The 26,581-nt window shown below is 38.2% G+C and overlaps 1 protein-coding gene across 4 annotated transcripts in view; it reads left to right on the forward strand.

Moving 5' to 3' along the window:
• The first annotated feature begins 311 nt into the window (after positions 1 to 311).
• The window catches only part of LOC103481617 (KAT8 regulatory NSL complex subunit 1), a 41,871-nt gene continuing 15,601 nt past the window's right edge, over positions 312 to 26,581 (forward strand). For 2 of the 4 annotated variants that reach the window (XM_008437206.3, XM_017310877.2), the window contains exons 1-2: positions 7,241 to 7,955; positions 10,383 to 11,853. In XM_008437206.3, coding sequence (XP_008435428.2) covers positions 10,451 to 11,853 — 1,403 coding nt within the window. In that variant the 5' untranslated portion in view covers positions 7,241 to 7,955; positions 10,383 to 10,450. Of the gene's footprint in view, positions 332 to 3,425; positions 3,496 to 7,240; positions 7,956 to 8,062; positions 8,085 to 10,382; positions 11,854 to 26,581 lie in introns of those variants that run through there. The other 2 variants (XM_008437207.3, XM_008437208.3) reach the window with 2 other exon arrangements.

The raw sequence follows: 26,581 nt of genomic DNA on the forward strand, positions 1-26,581 counted from the left end.
AGCAGCTTGTTTATCTGAGTGAAAACACATTAGGCTGGACAGAGAGCAGCTAGCATGCCTACGCTGTAAACAACACTCTTGCTGCGCCGAAACGAAAGCAGGTTTTTATGAATGAAGGAGAAGTTGTGAGACTAAAGTGAACATTTTTAAATAAAAACAATATTTTTTGAATATGAAGTTTTGTGTTATGAACTTTCGTACACATTTCCGCTGTACGGGTATTTGCTAAAACTGACATCTGCGGCAGCCAATAGAAAGCCCGGATTTGAAGAGGTGGCCAATGGCGAAGCTGGGGGAGGATACAATCGGTGGTTTGTAACAGGACAAGCAGGTAAGTAAGATTTTGTCTTGTTATTTTCTTAAAAATTGAGTAACAGTCTATTTGTCAAGAATGACCCTTACTTTGGTTAAACCACTGGTTCTTCTGTTTGAGAAGGCTTCATTTTTATGTACTTTTTTCCTGCCGTATGTACAAATGGAACGGTGTTCATTGAGGAGTCTGAGATCGGGAAGCAAACAGCTAACGAATACTAGCATGTTAGCTTTCTAACGTTAGCTTCTGATAAAGTAATGTTAATGTGCCTTTTATAAAATAAAGAAACAGTTATAATTCAATTATTTACTCGCTGTTTTAATAATGTGCCTTTTATTTGATTTACCGTTCAACTCCACCTCAGTGGTGACCATATTCAACATTTAAAAAGTTTTTTTTCATCTTAAAATTTGCAACGGTAACGTTAATGTAGTTAGCCCGTTAGCTTTAGCTTGGCAGCTGGACGCGACAGACTCATCGATTCCACCACAGTCAAAAACTAAACTTTTATGAGATATTCTGTGTCTGAAGCCTCAAACCGAGGTGAGTAAAGGTTTCAAAACCACAACAACTTATTTAACTAATATGTTTAGTTTTCAGCAAGGTTTATTTCAGCTGTTGAAATGAATGAATTAAAGCGGAAAGCTGCGGAATTATCGAGGTTACAGTCATTAAGTTTCACTCTTGTAGTATATTTAAAACAATAAAATGGTATCTAAGATGCGTCAGTAAGTACATAAAAACCCATCCAAAACCCATAATAAGTTGAATATATTTAAATTACCACAAGTAAAATAAATATATAATCAAGATATTCTATTAAACTTTCTGAAGAGTTGTATGTCAAACATATCAAAATCATGTTTATAGTTTACTAGTATGTTGGTAAATTTGGGGTAATTTATGTCTTTCCAGCTAGTTCAATTTTGCGAAGCAATTGCCTAGATTATTTTTTTGTCATTTAAATTGGCAATTAAAGTTTTATGAGGGATTTTTGTGTGGTTTTTTTTGTGTCTTTTTAGTGAAAAAATGTCTATTAATTGACTTAGAATAGTCTCTTTATTCACCCAAACGGTCATGCTAATTACTACTACTATTATATGCTTATCATTATTAAGAGCTGCAAAAGTTTGTTGGCCTCAAAACAAAAATACATTCAGCTTGCATAATTTTTCAAGTGCATTCTAAAATTAGAATATAATTTATTTCCTATTTTCACTTGAAAACCGGACCACTCATAAAATGATCAACAATACGCTAACACTGAGTACTTTAAAATGTTCAATGAAAGGCTATTTGGTTGATATAAAAACGTGCTGAAGCTCATCTAAATCTGACCAAAAATTCAACAATAAATATAAAATATGTTAACATGGATGAGAAATGGGTAGGGAGGGATATTCTAGTTATTCTAGTCAGAAGTTCTTGAATCTACAACCCACAAATAAAAAAAATATTCTTTGAGGTGACATTGCAGCTAGAGGTAATCACCAACCAAGAGACTGGACCAAAAACAAACTTGTTGGTACTAATATACCTACTGAAAGACCGTATTATCAAGTCAATGTACTTAGATTCAAAAGCAAACATTCATCGTAAAACTGTGAAATATTTTTACATATTGGTCCAAAATTTGGGACAGTGTCCTTTAATACATTTTTCGCTGTTGCGATGATTGGGATAAATATTATTTAATTCTTTGACTTTTAATTGTCTAATTTTAATTCAGTTTAAAGGTCAGATCAATTGTTTTTGATCTGTTGGTTGGTGAAAACTTCAAGTTGTTGAAACTAGTAGGTTCATTTTAAAAAGTCTACTCATCTTGAGGACCAAATATTTAACATTGTGCCCAGATATTTGACTTACAGGAATTAAATGAACAGATATTAAATCCAACTTTGTGGGCATTTACTTTATCAGTTGGGATTTTTGTAATTTCATCCTGTAATAAATTGCTCAAAAACAGAATTTAAGTAAAAGTTATTGTTTTTAACAATCATATTTTAGCTTTTTGATGTTATAGCTAAAACATACTATATTGAGTTTCTCTTCAAAATATGAAAAATATGCACAACAACTTGATGGCTCGTGACAAGCTTTACAATCAAAATTGTGGGAGACACGGTGTTCTTTTCAGTAAGTACTGTAATGTGAATGGGCAAAACTTACTGACATCTTGTGGCCAACTTAAAGAGTGCAGCTATTACAAACCTGTCTCACATATTAACTCTGGAGGAAATTATATCTACATTACACTGGACCTTCGTTCTGTAATAATTAGTAGTGATATTTATCTCGTACAATTACACCAGTAGCTGTTTTTTTGGATAAGGTTCAATTATTTAGCTTTAGCTGTTCTTAAATGACTAAATGACTAAGCTTCTCCATCTCTAAAATATGTACCATCAACACAGCTATTTTGTTTTCTCCCTCCAATGTGCCTTTAGTGGAGGTAAAGTGAAAGTTCTCACTTATGGAACTGATAAGTGAGATGGTGTGGCTTAATTGCTGATAGTCATTGCAATAGTGAACATTGATTCCCCACATTGTGCCGCTCTGTAGAACATTATTTTCAGTATCGTTATTGTGTACAGTTATCTTAACTTTAGCATAAATGTTTATTTTTATTATTAGTAGTAGTGTTGGCAGAAATAGTTTTTCCATAAATTCATCAATCTTACAAAAATATTCAGATTATTTTGTTGTATATTTGTCAGGGAGTGATTGCAGTGGCTCATTATTTATTTTTGTAACACTTGATTGGGCTGTTGTCAAATTAACTGTCTTTAAGTCTCTATTTTTGTGTCATTCAAAAATCGTTCACTTTAACTGTTTATAAAAAAGTTTACAAACTTGCTTTTGATTTTTGGAGTAAAACTACTACCTACAATTTATATGATTTGAAAAAATTCTGAATTAAAAAAAAAAGACAGTAACTTGTCTTTGTGGTCAAACCACTCAACCTGTTGGTATAACAATAAAGACCTTGAATCATAATATTTTTTGATTCAATTGAACTGCTCTGTCCTGAAAATGTGTAAATATTAGTTGTTGCTTGATGCTTAACATCTGTATTTATTTCTAATATTTATTTGTTCGTTTTATGTTTCAGGTGTAAACTAATAACTGGATTTATGGTACGTTGGATTACTACCTGGATTATATCAACAATGGAGTTAAAGGTAATCCTAAACTATTATTGCATGTTGCTGTTTATTCTGGTTTGTGTTTCACTGAGACCATCAGGGATGTTATGTTATGGCCGTCAGCCAGTGATGCTCTGCGGATACTGTGAATGAAATGAACGTCCTCTTGGTAGCTCCAGAGCTTATCTCAAAGAAATGGCTTCTGGGGATGGAGCCACATCAGATGTGTTGGTTCTGGGTATCTCTGTGGAAGTATTTCAGACGACTGAGACGGGAACAATATCTCAGGAAGTGTAGGCAACGCCTTGGAATCCATGAGGGGTCATCAAAGGAGCGCTTAAATCCACCATCTTCGCACGCACTGTTTTTGTAACCCAAAACTAGGCACAAAGATCGAAGATATTAAGTTATATTTCCTTGTTAAAACGTTCATAAAAGAAGAGAACTGGCTGTAGAGACTGATAGTTTTACTTCTTGCCCTGTTGGAGTCAAGCAGCTTTTTTTTGATTTTCAGATGTTTTGTTTTTTTTGTGTTAACCACTTGGTTTAAACATTAAGAATACATGAGAGGTCCCAGATTAATCTTGTGCAACATGTTTTGCCTTGGATAACCTCCTCTGTACACAGGAAGTCATAAACAACTGTTTATTTAAAACGACCAAAGATAAACACAAGCAGCTTGTGCAGAAGTTTCCACAGCATGAGAAAATTCAAATGAGCCAGGGACTTTAACATGTGTTAAAACTGGAAAGCTTATCTCATTTGCAACAAATGTAATATTGATAATGTCTTACTATAGCTTACACACATTACATGGGTAGTATTAGTACATATATAAAAAAAAATCAGTCTCATTTAATAAATTCTTATATTCATCAGACTAATTTCTATCACAATCTGTCTGTCTGCAGGCTTAATTCTCCTTGTCTGAAGGCCTGTCTTGAAAACTTTATGAAAGGAAAGAGAGAGTTATAGTATGATTTTTTAAAATTTCTTCATACTACATTTGTTTATCTTAAAAACAAGATTAGGATTCACTCCCATAAAAATATTCAGCATAGCTGTCCAATTTGTTTTCAAATATTGTTTTCCTTTAGCGGGAGCTAAAACAACAAACAGTGGAAACAGCGTTTTTGAAGTTGAGGTTAGCAATTACCTTTTTGAGTCTAAATGACTCTGCTTAAGTCTAAAACCAAATTGCTTGTGCAGACTTGATTTGAAAAAGCCAGCCTCCGTAAAGCTGGCAAAAACAGAAGTGAAGGGGTGGTGAAACGTCCGTCTGCCAAGGATGAAATGTTGCCTGGTTGGTATAAAACATTTCCGCGGTAGTTGGCACAATTTTGTACATGGTATGAGTTGGGCATGAAATTACCAAAACTGCAAAGTTTTGGTAATGTGAAGAGGAGAAATAATCAGCAGCTGCAAGATCAGTTTATTTGTGGGGTAACACTTTGAATTCAAATACCCAGATGCATATAATTAACGCATGATGTGCTGGTTTAATGCTCCATAGTGTCTGTACGACACTGCAATTCAGCCACAACAAATTTGTTTAACTGTCTGAAATTTAAACCCGGAGGGATCCATCAGTGACTAATACAGGAAGTGACTGGAATTTCCTGAAACATTTAGTAAAAATTAAAATTCAAGTTAGGTATTGAATAGCTACTTAATATGCTGTTTTTTAAATGAATTGGTAGTCTGTTTTACATTATCATAATTTCAGTATTTCCCAAAATAACTGTGTTGTTTATTGGCTATTTCTGATAGGCTGTCGAAGACATAGTTTGTTTGACAGTCTTTGTATGCTGAAAAAACAAACATGTCACCCATATTTTGCCCATGATTTAGTAACAAAATCCTTGTTAAAAAAATCTTACATTAACTTTTTTGAATATATTTTAAGAGTAACTTTTGAAAATATTCTTCTGAGTTATTTTTTGTATACTGCCAGTGTGCACACAATTTATTTTTGCTTCACTGTTTAGAGAAATGATGCCAATTTTAATGTCTACGTTTATTAATTTAGATGGGTGATTAAGATTTTCTTTTAAAGTTTGTTCGGAGGATATGGTCAGTTAATGTCTTCAGAATTCAACTCTTTGTAACTTCACAGAGACACATTTTTTAATGGCCAGTCATAGAGGGTCCAAGACAAATGTTGAATTCTTTCAGGTTGAAATAAGTCCCATTTCTTTTTTTTATTATTTATTTTTGTGTTATTTACCTGGGAATAAATGGGAATCTAATGTCGCTTTTTCAATAATTGGTGACCAAAATGGCATTACTATGAGGCACACTACTTATTAACTTTTTCAGATTTTATGTTTTACTCTGCATTACTCTTCTAACCTCCCAGCAAGAAGATCCTGGTTAAACACTGCAGAGACTAGGCACTAGCATTCACCCCACCACAAACATTAAGTGAGCGATGTATAGCGAATAGATGGCTCCTCTTTCAGATAGCGCCCATATATACTTATTCATTTAGCTGTTTGGGTTTTAAATGCAGCAGTTGTGTTTACAAATATCTAAAAAGGCCTCTACATAATTAACCACCTTGTACAAAAAGTGAAACATGGGCATTTTGAAACGGAAGCTGTTTAGAGAAGTCCGGTGTTGTCTTGGCTCCCCTCTTACTTGGAAGAGAGTTATCTTTTTCTGAGGAGTTTCCTATAACTCTGAGTTATCTGTTGAAGGTAAGATATTAACTGGTCATAACGTCTCAACAGAACCTCACCCCAAATAACCAAACTATCACTTTAAAGATAATACTTGGCTTTAATACTAAATAAATGAAAAGGAAACAGTTTTGGATGGTGCTTCTTTAAAATGAATTAGTTTGAATGTTATTACCAGAGTACAATGCACTTAGTCTGTAAGCACAATTCCTATTATTAACATACAATGAACTCTACAAATAACTAATTTCAGCCAGTAGGATTTTAAAAGCTGAAATGTTAAAGCAGCTACCAACACGTTAAACAGAAAATACGAAAAAATTTACACATACATAGTACCTATTTAAATTCTTTGTTTAAATATGTCAATAAAGACATATTTTGGCTGTTTTTGTAATGAATTCTGTTTAGAAATCCTGAGACGATCAAAGCTATGCAATGAACTCTGGGTTATGATTTGCAAATTTCAGTTTAAGCAGCAGTCCTCTGAAGCTGACAAAATCTTGATGTTTGGGTTTAATACACATTGTTACAGGTAAAAAAAGCAAAATACACAAAAGCTCTAGTATTTCATTTGAAATATATTTTTTTCTTGTGTCCTTTTTAATCTGGCACAATTTATTGCACAGATTTTTCACAGGGAATTAGCAAGATATGAGGCAGTTAAATTTGACAATGAAAATGTGATTGATACTGTAATTACAGGGTTAATTCAAATCATTAGTCCAGGTGCAGTGGCTTTTATGTCAGAGCTGTTTGGTCCTGCTTGGTGCTGTTTCCTAGACACCATGTGGTGTTTTATTACACTGAAGGGAAAGAGCTCCTTCATGTGGCCACAGGCTACACCTCCACAGAAGGCTGCTGTAGTGGTGGGCGATTCAGATCCTGTTCAAAGTGACATGAGAAACGCGCAGCCTTAGCTTTAAAGGGAACCAGAGCCTTTACTTTGGTAGTTTAACAGAAATGAGGATACATGATTGATTATTGAAGAGTATTAACTGCTTTGGTTTAAATTATGAATGAACAAGGTCATTTAACTTGAACAATCCCATTTGTGTGAATGTTTTGTGGACAGAAGCTGAATATGCTTGAAACAGTTGTTCCGAGAGCATGCGGGATACACGTTGAGCAGAGACAGCGATATTTCCAGTTTAACCAGGAGCACCATCACAGCAGAATAATGAGTGTGAAAGTGACACTGCGCTGTGTTTTTGGGAAGACAATGCCCTCCTGTGGTATCTTCTTTGAGCTTTTCTGTCGGTTCTTATCTGCCTTTTACTCTAGTGGTGAGAATGAGTAGTGTCTCCCGCCTACAGCAGCGCACGCACACACATACACGCGCGCGCAGAGCTCTTCTATGTTTGTCAGACTCAATCCGACGGAGAGGAGCTAGCCGCCATTTTCTAAGCGTCTCTCCCTAAAACGAGAGAAAAAGCCTCGCGTCAAACCGCCATCTGGATTACCTCTCTCTCGTCGGGAATCCGTTTTTTCGCTTCAGGATTGCCGTGGAATCGCCTACATTTGAAGTAATCGGGGATAGGACGGACTATTTCGCGGCCTAGGGTTATAATATTCGCTGTGGCGGCGAGGCGAGCTGTAGCTCGGTGATTCGCCCATTGCTGAATCCGGAACGAAGCCGAGAGGCTCCGATAAGCGGGCCCCTTTCCGCACCCTGGCTGTGTATTTTTGGAATAATTAATGGCAGAGTGATCGACAAAAGCCCCGTGTGTTGTGTTGGTACTCTTGGGTTTTTTCCACCCAAACTGCAGGGGACTGTTGCCGAAATTCCCTCGGATAGTGCAACCTCGTCACGTGGTAGGTTCCTCCTTTTTCTTTGTTAGCGAGCTAACCAGACTGCCTGGGTCTACTCCCAACTTCTCTGCTTTTCAGAGACCAGCTTTAACTACACGCACCGCCCGATTCCCTTCCAGCTTCTGTACAAAAGTAAGGCCATGGACTGGTGCTGTAGATAAAAAAAAAAAAGCTACTTGTGTTTATTTCTGTAGTCTGATTACAATGCAGACCGTGTCTCCACTGTGCAATCGGTCGTAAAACGTTGTTTAAAACATTTATCAGACACAAAGATGTCTGATTACAAGGGTCATGTTAGTAGCTTCAATGCAACAGAAGCTTGTTTTATTTTCACTGTTGTGTGTTTAGCGACGCTCTTATTAAACATTTCAACTCTAAGCGTAATTTACTCTAAACTATCACCGCAAGTGCGCGCAGGTTACGCAGGCACTTTACATGTTTACTTGGTTAACGAGGTTTACGTAAAACTCCGAAGTTGGTCTCTACCTCCACCAGAAAATAAAAATAGTTTAGTATTAAAGCGACACAACAGTGTGATCAGGGCATGTGTCGTTTCACTGCAGCTGGCTTGAGAGAGACACGCCAGCTTGCCAGCAGGTTGTTTCTTGCATCAGCAGCTTTCTTGGGCTAACGTTAACCAGCAGTGGAGCGCATTAATTTCCACGCAGTTTACAGAGTGACCAAATATTTATCTGTCGATTCTTGCGTTTGCGTGATCGTTTTTCTGTCTTCCTTTTTTGTCTGACACCTCCTCATGATACGAAGTGATCATGTGCTGCCTTTCCGCCTAAACTAATTGAAATTTAGTGCAATGATATGGTGCACACTTGGCGCTGAGGCGCAAAGCTGCCTTTTACGTACACAAATGCTCTTGTAAACACCAGGAAGACATTTTGATGATTACGTTATGGTTGGCTAACGTTGGATGTGGACATTTTTTGTCGCATCTCGCCACACGTTTTTTACATAAAAGCAACACGGGGAGTTATAGTTGCATCTTTGACCATTTAAATTTACCACGGTGTTCCCCGGACTCATTTGGCGTGTTTGGAGCCGAATGGGTGTTTTCAGATGGATGAATTGCATTGCATAATCTGCTTCGGAAACACCAACATGGCGTAGTGCGCGCCGACTAGAAACTGCGGTGAAATACTGAACCCCCATTCATGTGAGAATGCAGACGATGATGCGCGGAGATGCAGCTCTTATCTTTTACAATGTGAAGGCAGTCTGTTTGAAAGTTTCCCATGAATAAGCATGCCTCTGGCATGAAAGATATGTTAATCATTCAAACAATGCTCTGTGTCATTAACATTCTCCTAGCATGCTGCATTTTTTTTAAAGCATTTTTGCTTTTAATATCAAAGAAAGTGAGATTTAAACATTGAGTTGAGATGAAATGACAGAGCAACCCTGGCATGATGACATCATTTGCTTTGAGCTAATGCTGGGCCTAAATCCACCTACTTACATGGCCTGCAAGGAACCCTGCTGTATGCAGACTTGCCAGGGCACATGTAGGGCAGTGGGGTTTGGGCAGTTTGCATTGGTTTCTCCTGTTTCTTTCCTTGCCAGGATTTTTTCTTTTTTTTTTTCTTTTTTACAACCTTATAAGTAAATGACATTGAGGGCTTGTTTACACGTGCATGCTTATAGTGGAAATTATTTAGTGGCCTTAGCTCAGGTGACTTCTGTTATTCCAAACCTTCCTTTACATCTTATTTGCCCAAGGTCAGTGCATAACGTTTTCTATTCATTTTTGTTTGAAGTTGGCCCTCTTTAGAATAATTTTTTTTTAATCAAAAATCTTATTTGGTACAAATGATGTGAATAACTTGGAAAGTTTATTGAAAGAGGATCTTCCTTTTACTTCAGATATTTTGTTTTGACCATGTTTGCTTCACATTGCGTTGGAAAGGAGTAACATTCTTAATTTTTACAATTTCAGTGAGAGTAAGCATGTTGGGCTCAGTAGTTTTATTACTTTTACTTTGATTATTGGTCCCATTTTTTAAAAAAAACTTTCTACTTTCTGATTGGGTGTTGGTTAGTAATTTTCCAGTCACAGTGTAGTCCTACCGAACCAGTTGTGCAAGTGTTTTATTTATGTTGTATATAGGTTCAGCTGTGTTCATATTGTTTCACAGTTCTGAAATTGGTATACAATACATTAGTGTGAATTTGCGAATTTTGTGTTTTTGCTTTTTAACTTCTTAAAATAAATCTTATTTTTATTTCTTTTTTAATAGAAATTTTTAGCTTCCTTCTCATATATTTTGAACTGATTATTGTAGCTGGTGACACTGTGAAATCAAAATTATACAAGATGTTTTTGTTGTTTTTGACCTTCCATCCCCGTTTATCGTGTTATTTTTTTTCATTTGGTATTTTTTTTGTTCTTGTCTTATTCTTCCTCCATGTCGTCTCCAGGCTGTCCTCAGGTGGGGCAGTAAGCGGGTGGAGTGGAGCAGGCCGAGGTGCCCGTCCCTCTGCACTGCATGGCTGCGATGGCGCCCGCTCTCACCGACGCCCCAGCCGAAGCTCACCACATCCGCTTCAAACTGGCTGCCCCATCCTCGAGTCTCTCACCGGCCAGTGCAGAGAACAACAGTAACGCCAACAACATCCTCATCCACAGCAGCGGCCCCGGCAAGTGCAAGGTCGCCTCCGAAGAGTGCCCTCTCGACTTCTGCGGCGGCAACCAGGAACCGCAGGAGCAGCAGCCCCAACCAGACTCCGTGTCCCAGGCCTCGGCATTGGGCAAACTCCAGCCACTGGTGGCTTCTTATTTATGCTCAGATGTGACATCTGTCCCCGCAAATAAGGAGTCAATCAAGCTACAAGGAGTCCTCATCAAACAGTCTGTGCTGAAAAGCCACAGAATTCTGCCTAGTTCTCTGCTGAACGGTGGGGGAGAGTTCCTCCTGAGGAGGCAGGCAATTGAACTCTCTGGTGGTCAGCTTAAAAGCCTCATGAGTGGCAGCACCAACGGGAGTGGCCAGCCCATGGCACCTGTCAACGGTCTGGCCAAGAAGCTGGCCAGCATGTCAGGCTCAGGCTGCATGGTGGCGGTGAACGGTGACAAGCCTTCCGCCACCACAGACTCTCAGCCCCAGAACCTGCCGTTGGACTCGGAGACCTTCACTGCTACCATATCGGGCCACATCCCGGTGAAAGAAGCCCTCAGACAGAAGCATTCCGCCGGTGCTCCTCAGAACACAGACGGAAATAATATGGAACCACCAGTGCTTCATTCTGCTGCCCTGTCCTCCCTTAACCATGACAACCTGAACTCAACAGAACAGGTTAATTCAAACGAAGCCGATTTGCAGACTCGTATTGGTCCACCGCCGGGTTCCGACGGGGAGAGGCCAGGCAGCAGCCAGCAGGGATCCCCACAATGCACAGCCACACCAGAGCCGCCTCTGCCCTGCAGTTCATCCTCGGACAGCCTCGACGCTCACGTCAGGGAGCGCACGGCCCTCAACAGCAAGCGGCAGGCCGAAATCGAAAGCCGCCTGCAGCGCCTGCGCAAACGTCTTCAGGTGGTTCAGGCCAAGCAGGTAGAGCGGCACGTCCAGCAGCAGTTAGGCGGCTTCTTGGACTCGGCTCTTAGCAGGCTACGAGCCGGGAGCCGCAAGTCGGAAGCGGCGACACATTCGGCCGCGTGGAGGACCGGGCGGCAATATTCGTCAAACAGCAGGGATGGCCTGGGCCGGTTCCTGAAGAGTGGTGCTGTGCCCTTGGAGCTGGAGAGGCTGTATCTGAGCGGCTCAGCCAACCTGCATTCAGCAGAAAGCGCCTTTGACTCTGATGTAACTGAAAGCAGCTCTGGTGGAGACTCTGACCTGGAAGAGGAGGAGCTGTCCAGAGTGGACATTGAGCAGCGACATGTCAAAATGTAAGTGCAGTGACCTCACACACTTTTTTTTTTTTAAATAACAAAACCTCCTGCACTGTACATGACAAAGTCAGAACTTACAGAAATATTTGAAACCTTCATTAATTTTTTTTTTTTTTAAATCGTCTCATAATTATACAAATTTTCAGTCATTTTAAGGTTTTCAGTAACATCTCCCATTACTCATGCCTGTCATGGTGCTTGGAGCTGCTCAACTGTCAACAGAAAGTCCCTCCATTTCCAAACGCTGCAATATGCTACTCCAGCATAGCAGGTGCTACTGGCAATTATAACTGCCTGCCTCAGTTGTGCTCTGGTCAAACTCCAGGGAGGGGTAGAGATACAGTTCACCCATGCAGCATGTGTAACCGTGTGGGTGGGATCCTGTAGAGAACACACAAGCTTGACTGGACTTAGGGGGAAAAAAGCTTCCTTGTCATACGATTCTGCCTCCTGAAAAGACCCAGGCTAAAAATGAACTTTCTGTTTATCTTTAGAGCAAATGACTGAGCACCAATAGAACCAGTCATTTAAATGTAAATATTTTAAATTTTATTTATTAAAATCTTGAGATAACTTCAAGGCAGGGGGTCGTGGGTTCAGAGAAGGTGTGGTTTTTGTTTTTTGCAGGTCTGTGTCAGCAGGGGCATGGAAAGGTGTGGGATGGGAAGTTCACATCAGAGTGCACATCCATGTGTCATTGGAATCAAGAGAGGGAGTGGGCAGTATAGCAGGTGGTTTGGCAGTGTTAATGGAGTTACTGGCCTGAGTGGGATTGGGTAGATTATTAACAAAGTAGCTCTTTATTATCCCCCGCTGTGTTGACTTTAAACCTTTGACCTAAATATCATCATATCCTAACAGGAAGTGCTTATGTGCCTAAACATGTAAACAATTCACAGAGAGGCTTCTGATTCTTACACTTGATCATAATTTAAAAGATGAAATAAAACTGGAGTAAATTTTGACTAATTTTAATATGGGTGGTGATAGGGGAGATATTTGTGCCGATTATAGATTTAATGCTGTAAATGTGTATAACAAATGAGACTGTTCGTCAACAACTTCAGTTTGTTTACACAGTGACAAATCACATGTTGCTCAGGACTTGACTAGAAAAATCTAGCTTTGAGGCAGTTTTAAATTCTCTTAGCAAGTGTCATAAATTTCAATTACAAAAACTGAATTTAAGATCTGATTATGTATTTAGAAAATATGAAAAATGCTAATGTATCTGACAAAGGTTATACTTTTTTAATTGAGTGATGTAAGTTTCTAAAAATGCATCTCGGAACGGGGAAAAAACTGAACAATGAGTTGTTTTTGTTTTTATTATTAAAGGTTTAATTAAAAAGTCAGTTTTGCGAGTCTTTCAAATTCTGTTCTCCTACAGTGACCTTATCTTCTATAGTTAGCTTTATTCATTTGGTTTTGTTATGATCTAAAAGTGGAAGTCGTTACACTGCTTGTCTTCTATTCTTGTCCTGGATAGATTTACATAAGATATTCCCCATTGCTTATCAATACGTTTGTAAAGTTGTTGTTAAATAGCAATCAAATTTCTCCCCCTTTGGGAATTGGATTATTAAATGTATGATTAGGACAGACCAAAGATGATAAACAATTGATGCTTCTATTTGATGTTACAGTTTATTTGAAGATTGGCAACCAGAGTTGGGAACTTCAACACCATCAGATGCATAGTTATTTGTAACATATTTTTAAAAAAGTAGTTATAACTGATTAATTGATCTAAAGTTTCTTGCTAGGAGAAACTTGGCTTTTAAGTTATTTTTAACAGTTGTGTTGTCTTACGGTATGTTTTTTTATTGCTCTCCTAGTAAAACATTTCTCATTACAACAACCAGGTGGTAATAAAAGCATTGCATTATTTGCCAATCACCATGAAGCTGTAAAAGAACAATCTAACTTTTGCCAAAGGCTTTCAAATTAAAACTTACATCCTCCTAGGGAAGAGATCAGAGAAACACTTAAAGGAATTCTACAGCAGTAATATGTTCATTTTTGTTCAATTCTTTTATGAAAAGTGTTTCAGTGCAAACTAGTTTATTTCCTTGAAAAGAACTTATTTTTCAGTGATTGTTTCAATGATGACACATCACTGTAACAATCGGTGGTCAGTTTTTTAGAAAATGTCAGCTTACAACAAATGTCATTTTGAGGCACAGACTGATCAAATTCATTTACTGAACTATATAGACAAGTCAATAGATTGCATAGGCAGATTCAGATTTAATTACATATGTTTCAATTTTAATTACACATGTTTCAAATCAGTCTTGGTTATCTGTAAAATTTTAACTCTACAAGTTTATAAATCTAAGGAAATCCTGGAATTTGCATCGTGCCATTGAATAAGCAGCTTACCCTCCTACTGAGAGTTGATTTTAAAAAGTAAATTTTTATACTTCAGTTGGGAAAATGTTAATGCATCAACAGACAAGGCTATATGTGTCTTGCTAACCAGTATTAGCATTATTCATGTACTCATGCGCATATTCAGTGGCTTGAAAGCTGAAAAGCTTGGGAATCATTTGTAGCATCTCGCTCTTTATATATGTATATGCTGCTATTAAAGTTTAGCCCCAGTGAGACAAATACAGTTTTCAGAAAAGTCCAAAAAGATGACTATTTCCCTAGCATACTTTCTAAACAAACATATGAGAAGGAATATTACTAGTATAAAGGTTGTAGGTTTTTGCTCCTGTCTATAAATGTGACCACTCGCACTGTTATTTTTTATTCATATTTATTGAAGTGGATCTTTTCCTTGTTGCTTCTATTTGCTGAGGAGTTAATTTCTCATCGCAGCGAGCATGTCATGGTTTGTTCCTGCTTTTTTTAACCATAATAACTTTCTAGTGTCCACCTTTTTATAACAGCTTTACTGTCAAGCAGCGAAAGCTTCCTGAAACTTGGTCTCCATTAACATGCAGTGACTCAGTGTAAAGGCACATTTTCCACTGATTCTGTTCCAGGAATAAGATGTTGGAGCAGTGAAGAGGTCTGCAGTTAGATGCAACATTTGGCTATGGTTATCTGTATTGCAATAGATCATGTGTGCTTGTGTAAGATGCTCTTTTGTTTGGGGAGGAAGTAAAATTGGTTATTAATCAGTGACTGGATGCTGATTCTGTTTTGTTTTTTTTTAAAACTATTGTAATCATCCACTTTCCCCAAGTACTGTTAAACCCACTGAAGTCAGTTTTTCCGACCTAAAGATAATCTAAAGCTGCTCACGACTAGTTAGAACTTGTTCTTTGAGACTATGGGAGTGTCACTGGTTGTTGGTGTCTGTTATACAATACAATCTGCGCTTTAATAAAAACAAAGACAAATGAAATGTACCGAGTTTCTTAACGGAACTGAGCTTTATATATGATGTAAACATTTGACAGTTTCATTTGACATGGAAGCTGTGAAGATTTGAGTTTCATCGAGCGAAGTGAAAACTAAAGTTGATGTCCCTTCCTGGAGCTAGTGATTCAACAGGTTGAAAACTGGTTCTCGTCGCTGTTCAGCCATGACTCTTTGTTAACATATTTGTCTTCTAGGAAGTGAGGCGTGTGCTTTTCTGAGACAATTATACCACATTTTTCCCATCTAACATTTGGTCTCTGTTAACAATTAAAGGGGCTATACCACTAACTACTAACGTTTTTATGTTTTCTTCGAGCTGCAGCCTCCTAATTCTTTTAATGCCATGTGGGTTGACAGCCGTGTGGTAATGTAACCTGCTTGCTTGTTTGGCCGTGTTGCTTACAAGTAATCCTGTCGGCCATGCTTGCTCTATAGTCGTGCTTTCCCGTATCTCAGGATTGGTGTTCACCCAACATCTGTTGCAAGCTTAAGTTGCAGGCATTTTTTTTTTTTTTAAGATTAGTGTCTGTTGTAAATGAGAGATCCATAATGGGCGGGCATGAACCAGTTGGTGGGTGCTGCTACTTTCAGAAATTTATGTTAATGGCATTCTTTGCTCGAACCGTAGAATAAGTTGTCCTCATTAGATTAAGCATGTTACAAGGAGCACGGCGCGTTCTGTGTTCAGAAACGAGTGGGCACAGTTTCTTGTTTCTGAGGCAACAAAAAAAATGCTCATCAGGAAATATCAGATCTTACATAATGGCCTATGGAACAATAAAAATATCAGAATTCCTGTAATCTGATCATTAAAAAACAAGATTCCTCTCTTCAGTATTTAAAAACCCCCAGATGATCTGATGATCCGGCCAATGTGCTGCTTGTGTGATCTGCAGGGTAATTGGGACTACAGCGTGCCTTTCATGCTTATGGCTCAGCATTACTCTGCAGTCTGAGTCACTTAGCGGTGTTGTTCCTTCCCTTCACCGCTGCTGTCCATGTATGTATGCAGTCGAGCGCCTTTATAGGTTTCTGTTCCACTTGACACATCTGGATGTGTTTAGCTCGACCCAAGTTCCCCAACACAAACCCACAGGCGTTACATAACCCCTCTCTTTTATGTAATGACTGCTGCAGCTCTCCGGCTGAATTTACCCTCTCGTTTTTCCTGCCCCACACCCTGTCCTGCTGGTTGGCCTCATCTGTAATCCCGGTTCCCAAACGGTTTCCTCCTCAAGATGACTTGAAGCAGCTGTCCTGTGAAAGCCCAGATGGAAATCCTGACATATCCGTGGACCTGGAAAAAGACAATTTCCAGTCTTGTTAATGTTTCAGTTGAGATAATTTTTCAGCTGTGTAAACAAGTCTAAAATTAGTGACTGTGGAATATAGAGAATAAGCTGATTTGTATTCATTTAGTTCCTCTTAGTCATTTATTGGTAATAACTAAATTGTAAATATGCCTGCCATGGTAACACATTTTGTTGCACAATAAATTAGCCCAGAAATTATTGCGATAAACGATATTGCTTTGAGACAATTTTCAAGAAATATATTGATAATGGCATAATAACTTAAGTTTGCCTTCTCAAAGAATGATGAACTTCAATTTTCTACAGAACACTCCACACTGGGCCTGGAAGACATTTTCAATATCCAAAATAAAACACAAGTAAAAACAAAAAAGAAAAAAAATACTTTGTGTATAACCTTTGAGAGTTTATTTTTTTATTTTTTGTAAATTTGGGCCGATCAGAGATTTTGTGGCTGATATTCAACCGCTGATTTTGTAAAGCTTCAAACTGCTTGTGCTGATTTTAGCCTTTGATTTTTAAGATCTATAAATAACAGCAAATTACATTTTCACCAAGTGAGAGGCCAGTCAGCTAAGACTTCACCGTTATTTCAAAACCAAGACAAAATGATTACAGTTGACCTTTGATACCAACTTAAGGATTTTGCACGAACGTTTAGAACCATTAGTGGATTAAACTTTACTGACTTTCCCTGTCTTATTCAGTTAGCAGACCTCTGCCATAGCTTTGAGATTTCCAAAAGGCTGCCAACATTTCCTCATCCAGTTTGTTCTGTTCTAGACTGAAGCGGAGCAAAAACTATGCAGTTTTTTTTATACTACATTCTTATTGTCTTTTGAAGTCTGTATTGTAGCAGCCAACTTGCCTCCAAGAAAATAGTTTCCTTTCTTGTAGCTTCTTGCATATTTTATGCTTCCTCTGACATCATTTTTAAACAACTCACTGATATTTCAACACCGAAGATTGTTGGTGCCACGGCAACCTGGAGGAGTTTAAGCATAATGTATTCAACAATGTTTTTTTGTTGTTGTTGTTTTTTAATCTTCTTAGTCAGAAATGTGCCACAACTTTTACATTTTCTGTAACCCTATTTTGTTCCAAGAGTCAGAAAGAAAACATCTCAGGCCTTCAGCTTAGTGTTTGCAAAGTTGAGATAAAAATGTAACCTCCTCATTGCAAGCCTTGGCAAATGCATCAAACTCCTGTTAGATTGTCATGGAGCCAAAAGCAAAGCCCGCAGAAGTGACCTTCACAGTTGGTAGCACTTAAACCTTTAACAATGTGTTTGCGTCAAGCTGCAGTGAGACCCTCAAATTGCTGGTTTCTATCAGTTGTCTGACGTGTTTCTTTGTACTAACAGAAGTCACTTCATGTAAAGTTAGTTTTATTATGGTGTTTCGAAATAGTTGACCAACACTTGAAATCACTGCAACAGAGAAATGAGGTAAGAGGTCAAGGGAGAAGGTGCGTCTGCTGGTTGACGGAGCTTCACAAAAAAAAAAAAAGACTTTAAAGCTCCACTAGAAGAATGGGGCGATTGTGTTCAGTGCTATTAGATGTGAGCAGAGCAGTAAACAATTTATTTTGAGGGCACCAAAAACAGCTGTTGTGGTCAGCGTTCCTGCAGTGTGTAATTTCATTCAGGGAGCGTTATTCTGCAGGGACGTGGTTGTGTTGTAGAGATTTTTTGATCTGTCAAGGAGGAAAAATAAAGCTTTTGCTCATTTGTAAGACTGATGAAAAGAGATTATTCAAATAAAAAATTTGGCCAAAAACTCTTGACACAAAAAGGTAGAGTTCAGTGGTCACAAGGAGAGCTGAGGAGCAGTAATATGAAAACATATGACTGGTACACACTTTTGTTCTCCTCAGGCAAGCATTGATGACAGTGAATCTTTACTCGTAAAAGACAGCAAGGTTATAAGAGTGCCTGCTTGTTCCCCACCACCCAGCTGGACTGCTGGGACATAAAGTGGGTGAAGATGGAGGCTTGTACACAAACGTACAGCTAACGGGAGGAACCCTCTGACTGAAATTTAACAGATGAGGGCTGAACATGTCAAGTGTAACTTAGACAAACTACAAAAGGTAGAACTGTAAATGCAAGCTGCCCTTGAACTCAGATTTTAAAAACATTTGTGATGTATGGTAGCTCCAATCTGTGAGGAGCAAAACCTTCATGGTTATCACTGGATAGCCACATATTTAATCCATCTATATGCAGCTGTGAAAACACTATAGTAGATGAATTATACTGATGTATCTTATGTTTTCAAAGCGCATTTGCAAAGTGCATGAATACCTGAGACTGATCCAGATCTTCTTTGCTCATGGAGAGATTTTTGTTATACTAATCTGAGTAATCAATAAGAGTTTCAGTCTGACGTTTGAATTTACTCGCAACACAAGGCTGGAAAATTCCTTCACCCAGCTTAGATGTGGAAGTAGGGCTGCAGCTAATAATTAAGCTGGCAATCAGCTATCCTATCAATTATTCTGACAACTAGTTGAATAAAAAAAATTGACACATTCCGTAAATTTCATTTTACTAAAGTTTATTTTATACTATTGTAATATTAGAAATGCATTAAGATACAAATTACTGTATTTCTTTTTATAAATAAGAAATAATAGGCATGTCACAATCAGTTTTGTTTTTTTTGCCCCTCAGTCATTTTATTTTGAGTATTGGCTGGTGGAGTCCTAATCTGATATTTCAAAAAATATTGTGGAAAGAAAAAACTTCATTAACTGCAATCTAGAGTGGGATCACTGGCAGTTTTGCACATTTGTGTTTCCATTGCATCATTGAAACAAAATGGGTCTCTTCTCTGCTCTACTGCAGTCAGACTGACTGTCTGCAAGTGGTCTTTGCAGCGCATCTGAAGTTCTATTGGTGTTTTCTCACTTTATCTCCAAATTCTCCAATAAAATGGAGACTGTTGATAGATTTGTCACTAGTCACTTTTTTGATAAAAAGTTGCTAAACACAGTCACTAAGTTGGGAACAATGCTCCCACTCTAAGCTGATGATGTGCTCTGCTTTACAGCAGCCACTGCTGCAAAGTGCTGTGCATGTGTTGTTTCAAGATGGTCTGACTCTGTACCACCTCATAACTGTAGATAGTGTTATATTCTTGTTTTGTTTAGAGCAGTAGTTCTTAACCTGGGTTTGATCGAACCCCAGGGGTTCGATGAGTTGGTCTCAGGGGTTCGCTTTGCCATCACTTGCTGCGAAGGATCACGTTACGTTGCTTAGCCAATCAGTGCTGCGGAAGAGCACTGATTGAAGGAGTTCCACTATCGGCATGGATTTGAACTTGTGTTTTTAATTACTTCAGCAAAGCTCACCGTTTTTACCAAATTCTGTAATTTTTCGTGTACTTCTAAATCTGCTCCTTAGTCGCATCTTTTCGGGGTTGCTAGTCGGGTCACCCCTATGTCTTGAATTTGGGGGGGGTGGGTCATATTTTTTATCACTACGGAAGGGTTCGGTACCTCAAAAAAGGTTATGAACCACTGGTTTAGAGTAAATGTAAATGTTTATCTGATCCCTGACCAGGATGTGACATCTGATTCTGATCCAGTGTGAAACTACGTGATTGGGCTGAATTTCAGGTCACATGGTCGGATCAGGACATCCGTAATTATTGTCTAAAATGAAATAATATATTTTTCCTTTAATGTACACTTGATCATTTGTAGTAAAGGATACATCTGCATCTAAAAAAAAAATACTTCTGACAAACAAAATCTGAAAAGTGAAGTCCTTTCTGCTTGACCTGACATCAACACAGGGCTAATCAATTATTTTTTTTAACATGAACTGATTAATAATTGGATATCACAAAGTGCTAGGAGATTTTTTTTGTTTATTTTTTTTAATACCGCTTAAGGAGTTGTGGGTAGAACATATTTACAAAGGGCTTTTTTCTTTTTTCTACCTTAATATGCAATAACCTTGAAGCCAATGTAGTTTTTGCTTATTTAGTATTAGTGTTGTTGTTCTTTCACCAAGTGACTTTGTTGTTTGAGTCTCTACACTCCAGTTAACAATTAATTGATTCTTAAATTAGTTTGCAATTATTTCAATAATCAAGTCATCACTGTTGATCAGAATAAGCGTTTCAACTCTACATTGTAGTAGTTAAAATAGCAGTGAGACTGAAGGCTTTTCAAGTCCAAATATATCAGGTTGCAGACAAACTTAACTGATGACCTTGATGTAAATGTTCCACTTGAAAATTCAGCTTTGTATTTATAACAAAGCATAAATAAATGCTAACTGTCTAATGATGCATGACAAGGCATGGGGCGGTATGTGATTCTGTATTGACTAGAGGTGTGCCGATCGATCACCGATCATAATCGGCCGATTTTCGTGAAAAAGTGCATGATCGGTGATCGGCGATCATTGGCTCTTGTTGCCAATACCAATCACCTGCTTCTTATTTCGCAGCCTGCCTGTGCAGCTGGTCTCCTCTTTCCTTCACACTGCGCAAACGCGCAGCAACAAATCCTAAGCGATGTGTAACTATAACGCACTGAGTGAATGGGGAAGTTTGCGTGTTGCAGCGGAAAATTGAAGCACGTCAAAATGCATCAACACGACGAAGCTAATACGACATAAAAACAATTCCACACTTGACGGAGTTTGGCTACATCAAGGCTCACTGGAGTAAAAACGACATATGGAGGATCAGATAGCAGGTAAAGCAGCGCACAGCTACAAACACTTACCCGGATTAGCTTGATGGTCAGAAAGCTAAACAAATAACCCGCAAAATTATTTAAGTCTTCGAGCTGCGATGTAAGACGCTGGTTCTGCTCTCGCTGTTGAACTGCTGCTACGCGCTACAGGTAGTAATATTTCACAGACGGAGCCGCTTCTGCTCCACATTGTAGTGAACTCTCACAGCGAACCTCTGTTTAAAGCTGCAGCATCTAGCCTAAAAAAATAAATTTTACATGCGTATTAAAACTTTCGCTGTCCTAACATGAGACAGATAATCTCTAAAAAAATAATCGATCTCCTCCCTGCTCTGTATAATTACTCCGCTCAGTCAGAAACAGCCACTCGAACTAGCAGTAATCAGCTAGCCGCCATGCATTCAGTAACTCTGGATTGTTTATTGTAATGGAGCCTGTATTTGCCTTTGAATGTTAAGTTTTATACTTGAATTTTTTTGACAATGTTGAGAGGTTTTATTTTAACTCTTTGCATTATTTAGTCTCTTCAGAGCCTTCATATGTTATCAGTCTGTTAAAGATAGTATTACCGATAGCGGTACAATTTGCAGAATGCCTGTTTTGTTTAGTTCTTGGAAAAAGTTATAAAAAGCATGTTTTTGTTTAAATTAAGGTGAATTCATGGTTCCTTTTTCCACATAGTGGAACCGGTAGTGTTTATGAAAAAAAATTAATAAATAAAAAAATAATTATGTGATCTGTATCAGTGATCGGCCCTCATGGGTGATCGGTATCGGCAGGAAAAAACCTGATCGGCACATCTCTAGTATTGACACAAAGCACATTTACTTTTTACACATAACCAAAGCATTAATAAATCCCATTATTCCTGTTGCTGTAATAAAAAAAAAAGAAAAGAAAAAAAGCTTTAAATGTTGCAGTTACAATAGTGTTATGATAACTATGTTTTATACATGGACCTAAGGAAAAATATACAGTAATATTCTCTGTAGTTTACTGGTAGAGCCTTATTCAAAAATGCTGCATATTTTGGCCATTCTGCTTTTTATAAATCAACACTGGAGGCACAGAAAGCTGATATTACCGGTTTAATTAGTCAGACTGTTTGATAGGGCAGCCAACATGCAGTCAGTTGCTTACCAGATGTACTCCTCTTTGCTTGCAAAGTGTTGTTTTAAAACAGTGTTGCCTTCAAAATAGTGTTGGGTGGCACTCTGTTAGTCACCACTAATGACTGTTTGGTTTTTCTTGACTATAACTTTTTCCAAAAAAGCCACATTTATTTGTCTTAATCTGCCTTACTTTGTCAGAGAACTTCAGTTCTTTCTCTAGTTCTAAAAACTCTTGCCTTTAAAAACCATTGTACACCATGATCTCTGAATCTTGCCAATAACTTTACTTGTACATACTTTGAAGGAACACCAAAATACAGTGATCAGAATGTTATTTCTTTACACTTGCAAAGCTTTAATGTGGGAATACTTTGAAACTTCATTCTTTGGGTATATATTTTTGAACCGCTCAGTTATTTTGTTTTCAATTCAAAAATTGAAACCACTTGTAATACTTCACACATGCAACAACATGTAATGTTTGCAACATGTTGTTTTAGATAATGTTGCACTGAATTTTGACTTGTAAAGACTTGTCAGTTGATGCGACTTTTTCCTTGCATAGCAACATACCATCATTTGTGTTTTTTTTGTTTTTTCCTCTGTCGAACTGCAAAAACCATAAATACAGGTACATCTACCAAAACGTAATATTGTACAAGAAAATGTAAATATTTTTTTCCTACTCATTTCAGAAAGTTGAACTCATTATATAGATTTACTACACAGAAAGTGGAATATTTCAAAATTCTTTTTGTTTTAATTTTGATTGTCTTGCCGACCATGGAAACCCAGAATTCAAAGTTTCAAATAAATATAATGTAAAAAAAAAAAAAAAAAAGGGGGTAAATATCGGTGCCACACCCAAATATTTAGGGACTCATGAGCCTCTAAATGATTTTTGACTGGGTTAGTAGATCACACAATCATGGGGAAAACTGCTGACTTGACAGGTATCCAGAAAACTGTCATTAACATCTTCCACAAGCCATGCTAAAGAAGCTGGTTGTTCATGGCACTAAATCCAAGCATATTCATCGGAAGTTGATTGGAAGGAAAAACTGTGGTAAGAAAATGTGCAATGGTGATAATCACATCCTTGAGAGGATTGTCTGGCTAAATCCATTCAGGCTGAGGTCTGAATGGAAAGAGCCACTACGCACAGATAAAACCTTCACCTGGGACACAAATGTTACCTCGTATCAAGTCACTCCTTAATCAGAGACTGCACTGTTGCGTTGTGGTTGAAGGTCGTATTTTCAATTGGAAATCAAGGTCCATGAATCTGGAAGAAAACTGTAGAGGTGCAGAATCCTACGTTTCCACGGTCAATGATTGGTTTTATTCTATGTACCGTGAATCTGAGTTTTGCTTTCTGAAATAAGTGACAAAACATTTTTGAAATTCAGACCTTTTGAGATGTCCTTGTGTTTTTATGTATTCTGTGTATATTTGCTCTGTGTTGTGGTTATAGAGTGAAAATCGATCAGGGAAACAGCTTCAGGCCTAATGCATAAAGAAGTGATTCATTCATGGGAAAACTGAACCTTTACATCTGGAAACTTCTCCTGGATTTATGATTTGTGGATTATCAGTGATGTTTCTGTGGGCTGCTGTCACTCGGGAGACCTGCTGGGTTTTGGCTCAGATTTGGGCCACGTTTTTCAGGAACAATATAGCGTACTGGTTCCCAGTGGCGGACCACATGTGCGCTGCATCCAGAGAAGCGCCACGCTGCAGAATGTGCTGACAGCCAGGAAACGGCAGCTGTAGAGACTGCCGTTGGTGCTTTGTGCGCTGGAGCTGGGGGAGGAGAGCACATCCCGTTTAGAGTGGTGGTGGGGGTGTTGAGCAATCCCCCCTCTTCCTCATTCTTCTCTGGGGCTCTGATGATTGAGGTGATTGGATGTGTGATGTCCTACAAGTGTTCATATTTGACTACATTCAAATCCGGACTCTGTGCTCCTTCCACTTTCATCCGTTTCACTCGGAGACGACCAGCCACTCAGGTCTACTGCTGTACTAAGACTCGAGGCCTTTTCAGCAGCAGCTTTGTATTTTTGTCTTTTTGGGAAATAAATTATTCAACAACAGTTGGAATTTCCAGGTGGAGGTGATAGAGCTGTAAACAACTGTGTACATCAGCTGGCAGGATATGCAGTAAAATGTTTTTGAAATTGATGTGCTTTGAACTGAAAATTTAGTACAACGTTCAGTCACCTTTCTAAGGCTGTAGAGGGCTTATGGTCTGATTTGTGAGTTAAAATGTAAAGGCAAAAATCAGAACTAAAAATATTTGTCTGACATTCATATTTCACTTCTAGACCATTTGCCAGTACTGTGTGTGTGTGTGTGTGTGTGTGTGTGTGTGTGTGTGTGTGTGTGTGTGTGTGTAAAAGAACAAAGACAATACAAATGACTCATAAGTTTGCCAAAAGATATGAAGCCTGAACAGAAGCAATAAAACTGTCCATCCATATATGGTTATCTACTGAAATAGGTTTAGAATCCCACCGATCTAAATGCTATTTTTCCAGGTAATTTCCCCTAAAACTTAGAAAGTCCAATATGCGAACAAAGACGATTCCTTTTAGCATTAATTTAATTCAGTGATGTTTCCAGTTAAGTTTTTCTTTGACAAAGATTACGTACAGGACAGTCAAAATTATTAAATGATTGTCTGGCACGTTTGAGCTTCTGTGTTTAACCACGGACTCCTACATAAATTAGTGATAAAATAGGACCTTTTATTCTAAACATTCTGTAGATTCTCATTAATTGCACCTTGATAGTAACAGGTTGGCCTTAATCTTCCTGGGCCTGAATTTAATAAGCTGTCCCTTAAGACTTTGGTCCATATTTGACATGATAGCTTATCACAGTTGCTGAAGGTTTGTCGGCTGCACAATGATGTGAATCTCATGTTCCATCACGTCTCTAAGGTGCTCTATCTGTATGAAATCTGGTGACTGTGGAAGCCATCGTAGAACACTGAACTCATTGTAGCGTTCAAGAAACCAGTCCATGCCACTAAACGTTGCTAAAAACGATGTTGCAGTTGAACTGTAGACTCATCGTACCAGGCAATGTTTCTTCCAATCTGTTGTCAGATTATGGTAAACCCGTGTGAACCTTAGCCCTGGCGTTCCTGTTCTTTTGTTGTAGCTAGTCTGCTTCAAAGTTTGCCTGCAGCCTTATAAGTCGCTGTTTCCACATGCATTTGTTGTAATGAGTAGATGTTTCAACTACTGTTGCCCATCTGCCAGATGAAAGGAGTGAGAAAACAAGAAGAAACATTTTCAAAGAAAAAATGCTAAGTGAGTTCAATCCTTTACCTCCTTGTCACCTCAACTCAAACTTGCTGAGCCTGGTGGTTGGAGCGCTCGGGCAGTGATTCACCCAGCGGTCCATTGTGTTTTTGAGTTAAAAATGTTTAAAGTTAACAGGAAATTTGAAAATATCACTTGATAATTATGTGTTGTTGAAAGAGTGGAAGATTTAATATCTGAACACCAAGTATAAAGTCTTACAAAATGCCGACCGTTTTTTAAAAACCTAAATAAATAAGCAATGCTTAGCCTGGCAGGGACACAAGTAAAGCCTGGTGGCCCGCCAGGCTTATAATACACTGGAAAAACCCAGTGTATTAATAACTATTACCCGATGACCAAGTGTGTTTGCAATCATACCTTTTTAACTAAACCCTGACCTTGGAGTAAAAAAATCTGTTTATCATTCCAAGCAGATTTGCTACCTCAGTTTATATTCAAATTCTTCATCTCTATATTCCTTATTATAAAATTACATTTTGCTGTCAATGTTAGACATTTGCCACGTTAGATTAAGCATGAGCAATGTCCTTTGACTACTTTGTCCTTTTTCATCCTCACCAGTAACAGTACTAAGTACTGAGTTGTTTCCCAAATCACTTCAGTACTTCTCAGGTCAGATACAGAAATCTCAATTAGCTATTTAGCGTTAAATGACATTTACTGCCTTGGATTGTGATGGTTTCATGTGGTGCTAACCTACTTTAAGGTTAACTGATGAAAACTTTGATCATGGTGAATAAATCAAACTAAATTTAAAGTATTTTAACTTGCAACAATATAAATAATCCTGCTTTAATCAGCAGTTGACAGGGATTTCCCCCCACTCCCCAATGTGTGAAATAAATCATGTTTTTGACCCTCTGACTGTTGATGACAA

This window comes from Poecilia reticulata, chromosome 19, assembly GCF_904066995.2.
Source record: "Poecilia reticulata chromosome 19, P_reticulata-male-v2, whole genome shotgun sequence".
NCBI classification, from domain to species: Eukaryota; Metazoa; Chordata; class Actinopteri; order Cyprinodontiformes; family Poeciliidae; genus Poecilia; species Poecilia reticulata.